The sequence below is a fragment of the Triticum aestivum genome, chromosome 1A (assembly GCF_018294505.1).
Source record: "Triticum aestivum cultivar Chinese Spring chromosome 1A, IWGSC CS RefSeq v2.1, whole genome shotgun sequence".
Lineage (NCBI taxonomy): Eukaryota > Viridiplantae > Streptophyta > Magnoliopsida > Poales > Poaceae > Triticum > Triticum aestivum.
In genome coordinates this window covers 353,385,161-353,396,067 of record NC_057794.1, presented here as the reverse complement: position 1 = coordinate 353,396,067, position 10,907 = coordinate 353,385,161, and the positions used below count along the sequence as shown (strand labels likewise).

The 10,907-nt window shown below is 49.2% G+C and overlaps 2 protein-coding genes across 2 annotated transcripts; one reads left to right on the top strand and one right to left on the bottom strand.

The window, feature by feature from the left end:
- Nucleotides 1-2,036: 2,036 nt before the first annotated feature.
- On the top strand, nt 2,037-6,642 carry LOC123050422 (WEB family protein At3g02930, chloroplastic). The gene is made up of 3 exons (XM_044473225.1): nt 2,037-2,685; nt 2,982-3,303; nt 3,390-6,642. The coding sequence occupies exons 1-3, from the start codon at nt 2,666-2,668 to the stop codon at nt 6,390-6,392; spliced, it is 3,345 nt and encodes a 1,114-aa protein (XP_044329160.1). The 5' UTR covers nt 2,037-2,665; the 3' UTR covers nt 6,393-6,642.
- A 2,023-nt stretch (nt 6,643-8,665) lies between these two features.
- On the bottom strand, nt 8,666-10,289 carry LOC123050411 (protein HAIKU1). The gene has a single exon (XM_044473215.1). It carries the CDS (start codon nt 10,114-10,116, stop codon nt 9,211-9,213), a length of 906 nt encoding a protein of 301 aa, XP_044329150.1. The 5' UTR covers nt 10,117-10,289; the 3' UTR covers nt 8,666-9,210.
- Between the last annotated feature and the right edge of the window lie 618 nt (nt 10,290-10,907).

Sequence of the window (10,907 nt, the reverse complement as noted above, 5' to 3'; positions counted from 1 at the left end):
CATAGGATGTGGAGTCGTGTCCTAATAGGACACTTGTATCCTAGGCCTCTCTTATATAGCGGGGGTAGACACACGATGTAACATATGCCAATATAATAGCACAGGCGCGCAAGGGGGAGCCGGCGGCGTGTGCCGGCGCCCGGATGGCCGGGTGCGGTATTGTGATGGTGTCACCGGGAGGAGCGCCCGTAGTCAAGCCCCGGGGATGTAGCCATATCGGTGAACCTCGTTAACAAATCTTGATGTCGTGCTCGTGTGATTGCTTGGTCCTCTGATGATCGATGGAGTGCCTCAGATTTATTCTAACAACTACTTCCTCTCCAAATGCCACCCTGAAAAGAGAGAGTTGAATCAAACGTAATGTTCACGCTTCTTTGGATCAAGACTTGCTTAGGGGTACAATAAGGACGGTATTGAGGGTTGATAAAGGAAATTTCATTGCTTGAAGGAATTAGCAAATCGATTGGTGTGCAGACATCCTGACAGCTAAAGCTTCGACACTCAGATTTGGTCTTTTCCTTGCGCAAAGAGTAGGATGCGACCGAATCGCCATTAATTTTGATAATTTGGAAGTGAATGACACTACAAAGAATGAAAGACACTCTCCGGGTGCAGCGTTGATTATTTTTTTATTGATTGTTATCATTTTGCTTGTGATTTTTCTATTTTTAGATTTGAGTATTGTAAGAGGGGAAGCAAATAAAGTTGCTCATAAGCTTGCTAGGTTGTCTAGATTTTCTTTGACATTTGATTGGTCTGAGGAACATCTAAATAAAATTGTACATTTACTCATAATCGATGTAACTGTTATTTTTAATGAATAAAGTCTTGTGTGTTTTGTTAAAAGAAAACTCCAAGGAGGATCTCTCCCACGTAGTTAAGCTCTAATCCTGATCTAATTGGCCTACATATTAGACTCCTAAACGGGTACTCTCCTGGTCTACGTAGTCTAATAAGATTAGACTCCTTATTAGACGGAACCGCTAAACTTTCTCTATCTCTAGTTTTCTCGAAGCCCTTCTTTGTGTATGCCGGAGTGTTGTCAAATTACTACTTCAGAACGCATGGATATCTTAGAGGGGTTGTCTGCTTCGGTTCTTGATCGGCGGATCGTCTTGGAGAAATCCTCGCGACTGGGAGGTATAACCTAGCTGCGAGAATTGTCGCGCTTCATCGACATGCTATACTACTTCCGCTACTCTGCTCGTCAAAGAGATCATCATTACCCGCCATTTTCATATTGTTTCTGGGTGTGATTGTGTAGCTTTTTTTTGTTGCGTAACATGTTCCCCTACATCGAGATCCTCTGCGGTACTACATGATGCAGTTGTGCACATGAAATATGAGGTCAGGCCTACATGACAGCGGTACTATACTGCTATACTGCACGGTACACTACTGCAGAGGATCCCAACTCAGATGGTGTGGGGGGGAGGGGGTTGTAGAAGCCACGGTGCAATGATGAAATATAATTAACCACGGCAAATTATAAGTCACTTATTCACAAGTACTCCCTTCGATCCAAAATAAGTGTTGTGATCAAATTTAAACTAAAATCACAACACTTATTTTGGATTGGACGAAGTACCATCTAAGACCTTTTTCCATCACCATGCAAAGGCCAATGATAATAATGTTTCTATATTCTTCTTACGCACAAAGAAATAGTATTCCAGGAGCACAAAAGCCCTTGCTCGCAGATTCATCGGTTGAGTGCGTGATCCGTGCCAAAATTTAGAGCATTTGGATGTGTGAGTATCTCTCAGCAAAAAAGATAAATTTGAGGTGTGTGAAGAAGTTTATTGCTTGGACCCATTTTTTTACTGAGAACTACTCAGATGTTCAAATGCTTTGAAATTCGGCACGCACTTCATGCACTCAGCCATCTTTCTCCATGAAAAAATTCGATTTTTAAAAATTCTTTTAGTAATATTTTTAAATTTACTGTTCACCAAGTGCAAAGGAGCCCGATCTCAGATTTGGATATTCGCTTCTTACTTCGAGTCAGTTAAGTTAGAGCTAAGTATGCGCGTGCGTCAGGGAGCGAGAATAACGCGTGCGCTGCGACTGACCACGGCGGGTAGACCTTAAGCACCAAGCAATCGCCCATCATCAGCAGCAAGGAGTGAAAAGGAAGAAGAGTAAGCATTCGCGGAGGTTTCTGCAGCACTTTAATCTCGTCCATTCGCCTGGAAGTATCTTTGGACGAGGATCGTCAGACTTTGGGCCTCTTTTCTTACCAAAACTAGATTTGGGCCCTTTTGAGAAACAAAGCTGTTCGGCCCGTGAGGGTAAGATATTGGACTTTACGGGCTGACTTGTATCTGGAGTTTCGTTCCCCCCCAAAAAAAAAGAATCCTGGAGCATGGTGACACGCACGACGGCATCCATGTCATTCCACTGATGACCATAGGAGGGACGTGCAGACGAGTGCCATCCCAGATTGCCGGCACCCAAACAAACATGCATGCCACTCTGTCGTCTTCACCATCGCCTCCTTGTTCAACCTCACACCCATCCTCTCCTTCATGCATATGTCCTGGCTTCGGTTGGCCCCAAGCAGCTAAGCTAGCGCGAGATTGCGAAGTTCAACAGGGGGCTAGCTGGCTTAGCCTTGCTGCCGTCCAAGTTCAAGGTTGCTTCTGCTTTCTGGCACTACTCAGCAATGCTCGCATCCAAGCCCAAGTAAGTGATTATTCTTGTCCATCTTCTGCGTTTCAAGGACTTGAGATGTCCATTTTCTCTTATGTTCTCAGAATACCATCTGCTTTCAACAAATTCAGCCGTTTAGCTCACGAACTACGTACAAATTGCCAAAACCCTTGACGAAACTTTCATGCTCCTTTTCATAGATAGTCCTTCAGTAAGTAGTTGTACTCCCTCCGACGGATTTGGCTAAATCAGCAACAGTTAATATGGATCGAAGTGACTAGTTTTTAATAGAAACTCTGATCTGACGCCTGGCATTGCTGAAATTAAAGCAGGGCAAGTCTGGCTGAACCTTCCAACCACAAGGAACCAGCTAGTTCCAGTTCCGGTTCCAACTACAGCAGGGCTCACGCTTCAGCACCTAGAGTGAGCAGGCTAGCCAAACCTGCTGCAGCTGCAGGATCAAGCAAGCAAGCAGCAGAGGCCAGGGCGCCTTCCCCACTACACAATGCTGCCCGTCCCGCCGCCGCCGCTCCGCTCGACAAGTCCGTCGATGCCGCTCAAAAGCCATCACCGGGAGAACGCCGGTCGAACTTCAAGGCCTCGCCGCACCGTACCTCTACTACCCCAGACGTGAGACAAAAAACTCCCGACGTGAGTCAACGAAACACAGGCAAAAAAATCATGTGTATTTGCCATTCCATTCGTGCGCCTCGTGAATGATTTTCTTGTGTTTCCAGAGGCAGCCGAGGATCGCCAAGGCATCGGAGCTGCAGGCGCAGCTGAACCTTGTCCAGGAAGACCTCAAGAACGCCAGGGAGCACCTGGCCAACATCGACAAGGACAGAGCCCAGGTCCATGACGACCTGGTGCTCACCAAGACGCTGGCCGACGAGGCCTACCAGAAGCTCGAGGAGTCCCTCGCCATGCAGCGGCGAGCAGAAGAGGCGCTGGAGATCGAGAGGTTCAAGTCCGTCGAGCGGGAGCAGGCGAGCATCGAGCTCGCCCGGAGGAAGGAGGAGGAGTGGCAGCGGAAGCACGCCGACGTCACGAAGCGCCATGCCCAGGACGTCAATTCCCTCGCTAAGGTGACCAAGGAGCTCGAGAATACCAAGGGTGAGCTGGCGGTGACCGCCCAGGCCAAGAACTCAGCCCTCAGCCGTGTTGACGAGGCCGAGAAGACCATGCATGGAAATGCAAAAAGGATGGAGATACTGATGGCTGAGGTGACCCGGCTCAAGTCTGAGATGGGGAGCAGAGAAAAAGGAGCAGAAGAGATCATCGACAAGCTGCGCTCGGAGGCCTCAGAGCTGCGAGCTGAGCTCCAGAGAGCAATGGCGTTTCAGGAGAAGCTGGTCAGAGCAGAAGAAGTTGTCAAGGGGCTCAAGGTCGACATTGCATACGCCAAGAGGGCAGAGATGGATGCAGACCAGTCGGCGCAAGGGTGGAAGACCAAGGCAGCGGCGCTGGAAGATCGCCTAGTGGCCATCACCTCACTGAACAAATCCAACGAGGAGGCACTGGCGTCCCTGACAAAGAGTTTCCAGGAAGCACAGTCGCAGGTCCTCCAGCTGACAGAGAAAGCTACGGCATCAGAGGGCGAAGCCAGCGAGTACAAGGAAGGATTCCTCGAGACGAACAGGCGACTCGACATCATGAGGAAGGAGGCATCTGAACTGCAGGCCACCATTGACAGCCTGAAGTCTGAACACGAGCTACTGAATGAGGCACATCGGCAGGTTGTCAGCAACGAGAAGGCGGCGAGCTCGCAGGTCGGTGTGCTCGGTGGAGACAAGGTGAGGCTTCAGCAGGAGCTTGATGAGGCCAGGGAGGAGAGGAACAAGGCCAAGAAAGGAGTCGAGGAATTAGCAGTTGCTCTACGTCAGGTGTCAGCAGAAGCAAGAGAAGCCAAGGAGAGGGTCCTGGCAAAGCAGACTGAGTTGGATCACGCACAGCTTCAGATATCCGAGCTGAAGACGGAAAGCAAGAATGCAGAAGACAAGTACCAGCTGATGCTTCAAGAATCCAACTGCCTGAAGAAAAAGGCTGAGATGCTGGAATCAGAGGCCAAGAATGCAAAAGAGAAGTACGAGTTAATTCTTGATGAATCCAACTACCTCAAGAAAACAGTCGAGAGGTTGGGTTCAGAAGCCAAGATTTTACAGGATGATCGGGTGTCGAAGGAGGTCGGGTTTGCGGAAATGCTCAGGAGATCAGAGGAGGAGGCAAGCTATGTCAAGTCAGAAATGAGCAAGCTCATGGAGTCGCTTGCAGTTGCAGAGAAGGAAGTGCAGGAGCTCAAGGCAGAGAAAACACAGCTGGTTCATCAACTGGAAGAAGGATTCGACAGTACCATGATGGATGCCGCAAGCTCAAGTGCAGAACAACCAATGGTGACCGAGAGCTCCCACCTCAAGGATCTGCTGTCAACCAAGGAGAAGGAGGTGCTTGCTTTGAATCATCAAGTCACTGAGCTGCGGCTCAGAGAGGCAGCCGCTCTGGCGAAAGCTGACGAAGCCTCAAAATTGATGGATGTCGCAAGCTCGAGGGCAGAACAATCAATGGTGGCCGAGAGCTCGCACCTCAAAGATCTGCTGTCAACCAAGGAGAAGGAGGTGCTTGCTTTGGATCACCAAGTCACTGAGCTGCGGCTCAGAGAGGCGGCCGCTCTGGCGAAAGCCGACGAAGCCTCAAAATTGATGGATGCCGCAAGCTCGAGTGCAGAACAATCAATGGTAGCCGAGAGCTCACGCCTCAAGGATCTGCTGTCAACCAAGGAGAAGGAGGTGCTTGCTTTGGGTCATCAAGTCACTGAGCTGCGGCTCAGAGAGGAGGCCGCTCTGGCGAAAGCCGACGAAGCCTCGAAATTGCTGGCAGAGGCAACGGCGAGGAAAGCCGGAGAGGAAGAGGCAGCTAGGAGTGCTGAGAAGTCCAACACACTACTCGTCAAGCTAGAGATGGACACCATGCTCCAATCACAGAGAGCCGCGGAGCACGAGGCGAAGGATGCCAAGGATAACATGGTGCAGCTGCAGAGCAAGCTGAGGCTGGTGGAGTCCAAGATCACTGAGGCCAACTTGACGGCAGAGGAAGAGAAGATCAGCAGCCTGAGGTTGAAGGAGACGCTGGCCGAGAAGGAGGAGGAGCTCCAGAGCATCGCAAGGGAGAATGATGGCCTGCGGACAAGGGAAGCGGCTGCACGAGCCAAGGCCGACGAGCTTGCTGCAATGCTCGTGGAGGCCACCGCCATGAAAGGAGGAGATCAGTCAGCTGGTCGGAGCCCGGAGAAGCAGCCAAATGTGTTCCGCAAGATGATGTGCTCACCCATGGAAAACGCCGCACGAGGCGATCATGAAGATCGCAGGAACAGCGACAGGATCGTCCAAGTGCTCGAGGAGATCAAGCATGTGGAAGTGGAGACTGTCAGGCAGGTGAAACATGAAAGAGAGGAGGTGTCAGTGGAGGCTAACTCCATGGAGAACAGCAAGATCCTAGAAGATGACCTGTGCAAAGGGATGATGAGCAATGGCGTAGACACCGAGTCGAGCGACGACGATGACATCGATTCGCAGGGAGAAGACGGAGCTGCAGATCAAATGGGTGGCCTTCTGATGCATGGACCGAGATCATCTTTCAAGCAGGAGCATCACAGCCATAAGAAGAAGAAGAAGGCATTGCTGAGGAAATTCGGGAGCATGCTGAAGAAGAAAGCTCACTTCACCAAGCTGAACAAACACTCCTAGGTTCCTAGCCTAGAAAAAAACTCAAAACTGTTATTACTTCTTAAAAAAAGTCATTATTTTCCTTCTGAATTTTTGAACAGTTTTCAACTACTGTGGTTGTAGCAAGTGGAGGTGTGAACCATAAAAGGACACATGACGCGAGTAGCTGTGCCCACTATCTAGAGAAAGAAAGAGAAAAGCCACTTGCATTGTATTTCTATCCCTGTCATTTAGTTAATTCTTCCTGTACCTTGGCGGCACATTCAGGGTTCATCGGTTCAGCAACCATTCTTTTATTATATTATAAGATGCTAAATGCCAAATTCGAAATCTTATTTTAAGGGCTTGTATTATCATGCACGCTCTGGACTTTAGCTATGAGAATATCTACGTAGCAGGTTTTGTTTTCCCACTAACTGTAACATTCATCCAAGGGGCCTTTGAGGTAGCAGGAAAAAGAGGTTCAGTTCAAGTTGTTCAGGAAAGTAAAGATGGGCTTGAGACTGAAGAATGTTACCATTAAACGCTGGGAGGCTCAGCACCTAGCCTCCAGCCCAGGTCAAAGATTTCTGCACCACCAAGGATGGATGGCATGTCCCTGTCGTCTCCAGCTGCACAAACATCTCAAGGGATTAGGATCTACATGCCTCTTGGAGCCATCCAATGGGTCAATAACTAGCTTATGGATTTCTGCCCATGGTTTTTGTCCTTCGGTTTATATTTTCTTCCAGATTCATTCAATAATTGCTGAAGAACATCTGGCCTAGCCAGTAGCTCTGGTAAACTATTGCTGGTTGCCAATCAAACAATAGCAAGCAAGCAAGCAGATGGACGGATCAACAGGTCAGTGTGCGGAGCAAGGCACATCACCATCATCATCTCTGAGCCTTTTCCCATATTCTTCGTTCTCTTTTGGAGGTGCATGCTGATTTCTCCACAAGAACTGAGAGATAAAGAAAGCATAAGAAAAACACACATGATGATGAGACCATGACAGCCACTTCACTTTCTTTAGTTTAGTCAGGTTAGTGCCAGATCAACAGAATTGCTTGCAACACACAGTTTAGTCTACTGTCCGAGTTCATGCGTCCACACACAAGGAACCAGGTTGCTCATTCAGAAGTCAACTGTTCATAAAAAACAAATATATGTACACGATCTAACTAATGCTTACTGGAATTAGCCCTTCTTTATCTGAGCAGAGACATGAATAGCTGCGAAATTTCCGGTTGATTGGACGGTCGCAGATATGATCAAACTAATTGTTCTTCACACGGACACGCCATGACCTGTTCAGCTTAGATATAATTCAGCAAAGGTAGTTCGGACTATTTTTTTTTTTAGCAAAGCTAGATTCCTTCTTTTTTTCAGTTGTTGTCTCAAACTTCACAGGTACAATAGGGCCGTATCAACAATAAGATGTGTTATTGTCCTGGTGCTTTCAGGACAGAAAGAACAAATTTGGATGAAGCTACAACGGTCCCACATATTAATCTGGAGGGAACTTCAAGCATGTCCTCAGCCCCAAAAGTAATGTAACACACCTAACCAGCAGATGTTTACGGTTACAACAACATGTAAGAACATTTTGAACACTTGTAAGCTAACTAACATGATATGCATGGTTGCTACCGATAAAAACACTTGAAGATATGTACAGATCAGAACTGACAGATTGTTGATCACAGAGTCCTGCTACTCTATTGCAGCAGTGCATTGTATAATTGACATCTGAGAGATAATTACATATTCACTATAAAGACAATTTCACATTCCAATGGGCAGAACGGTCAAGTGGTGTAACACCAAACATTGCATCTTTAAGATTGATGTCTGCAACCAAATTACAAAAGCTGTGAACACCAAACATTGCATCTTTAAGATTGATGTCTGCAACCAAATTACAAAAGCTGTGAACACGTATTTGACTGATAAAGTAAGTTATGGAAAGGTTATCTTCTTCAAGAACATGTTTCTTTGGGTGCATACCATGCACTGAGGTTTAAGTAAGGAAGTCTAATTTTATGTTAGAAGCTAACAATTATATTGTGCATACAACAAAGGGATATGTGACTGACCAAAGTATCGAAACAACCGATCTGCTTCAAAACACTAAAGGGACAGGATGCATACGATGCTATCATGCAGATATCAGTAATACTGCTGACTAAGCTACTGGCTATCATGACGTTAAATTGTAGATAACATGTATATGAAGTGAATAAACATTCAGGCCACGCTAACAAACTTTATCTCATGTATGACTGTATGGGCATGTCTAGCGCAAGATAGCATGATGCTCCCAAGAAGAAATAGACATACCCTTGATGCATTAAACCTCAATCGTACTTGGATTGTTAATTTCCAGATAAGCTGGGCTATGACATAATAACAAGTTACCTTCCCTCTCAAAAATACAAGTAGAAGAAAAGGGGAAAACAATTATGTTCCCTGAATAGGCATACCAACAGCAATCATGAGTGAAATATTTGTCAGAAAGAGCTCATCTTTCTTGAACTAAAAGTACAATTACATGTTTCAAGCCTATCCACTCAAGAATCTACACTACAACATTCCCAGTTCTTACTGTCCTCCTTTTGCAGCCAAGAAAGTGAACAAATTGAAAAATTTCCCCAGTTATACAATTACAAATATGTAACCAACAGCCTTTACCGAAGCCTTACAGACTGATGCTAACCGCACAGCAGCAATTAACAGCAACAAATATTGGTGTCGAGAGCTACAACCCACCTGTTTCACCTCCGCCGGATGAACCAATTCCCATCACTGTAGCTACCTCCCTACCGTCAAATGTTACAGGGGCGACTGCTGACCGATGCTACATATCTCTCCACCGTGGACTCAGCAAGGGAAAGAATCCGGACGGTGAGAGCAGCCCCGACGGCGACTGCGGGAACCATAGCCCTGGCGAAGGCGGCGGCGGCATGGGCCCTGGCCCCAGGATCCCTGTTCCTGGCAGCGGTGACAACAAGGGGAAGTTTGGCGTGAGCGGAGGGGGTTGCTGGAACCCCGGCGAGAGGAGCGGGTAGGGCGACCTGGGCGTCGGCGAGAGCAAATTGAGGAATCCGGTCGGCGAAGGGAGTATCCCGGGCGACGGCACCGGCGGCGGGGGCGGGTGATAAGGGTGCTGCGGAGGCCCCCGTCCGGCAGCTGCTGCTGCAGCCGCGGCATGAGCATGGGCTGCAGCGGCCGCCGCGGCGGCAGCCCCGGGAGGAGTGGCGCTGAAGAGGGAGTTCTCGAGGATGCGCATGTAGGCAGAGACGGGCGAGTCGGCCCAGGCGGGCCCCGGCGGAGGCATGGGCATGTGGTGCGGGTGCGGGGGGCGGTGGAAGGCGGGGTTGTGGTTAGGGTTGGGTATCTGGTGGTGGTTGTGGACGGGAGGGGGCCGCGCGACGGGGGTGGAGATGGGGGGCGGGCGGATCTTCTGGAGGCGCATGGAGGCGGGCTTGGACTGCTGCTGGTGCTGCTGCTGGAGCGGCGGAGGGGGGCGGTGGTGGTGCTGGGGCGGCGGAGGGGAAGGCGTGCCGGCGGTGAGCTGCTGGACCATGTCGCGGAACTGGTTCTTGCTGATGTTGTATACCTGCGGCTGGGGGTGCGGCGGGCGGGGCGGCTGCTGCTGAGGCGGCGGCGGCGGCGTCGCCTTGCGGATGTTCCGGCCGAGCTTGTTGACGCCGAGGTGCGGGTTGTGTCCGCCGCCGCTATTGCTGCTGCTGCTGCGGTCCATCTCGGCGGATCGGCGGCGGTGGATTTAGGAGGATTGGCGCGGGCGGGGGAGCGGAGGTGGTGGGAGGGGGGAGGGGATGGGAGGACGGGAAGCACACGCAATGGAATTCGTTAGCAAGTTGCAGCGTGGTTTTCTTTGACTTTGGGGGCGCTCGGCGGAGACGGGAGGGGGGATGGGAATGGAGAAGCAGGCCGATGCACACTCTCTTGTCTGGGCTGAGTGCGTTTTCGCTTCCTGTTTACTCGTGGGTACACCACGGAGTCTCTGCCAGCCATTGGCCCTAGCTGTCTCGCTACTGGTTTGACATGTCGCTCGTTGGACAATCACACCAGACACAAAATTACATCCAAGTTAAGAGCATCTACAATGGACTGGTCAAATTTAACCCCAGCCCCCTCATTTATCTGCTTCAACGTTTCCCTGCTTCCACACTAGTCCTCCTATCCGCCGCCAAATCCATACACCCCTAGCAACGGTGATCAACATTTTACGTAGATAAAACCTCAACCTAGCAATAGCAAACATGTAGATCGGGGACAACAAGTTTTTTTATACAAATCGGACCAAAATGTTAATCGCCTACATGCGATAAAGCATAACTAAAAGTCTAAAACTAATAGATAACTTGTTAGGGAGGAGAAGGTGGGGACCGATCTATTCTCTCTCACTTAACAATAGTGCATCAAGTCCCGATTACAACTGGGATACAGAAATGAGACGAATAGAGGAGGAAGGGGATTAGGGTTCGTGGCCGCCGAGTCGTTTCTCCGTTGATCCACTCGATGGTTTTA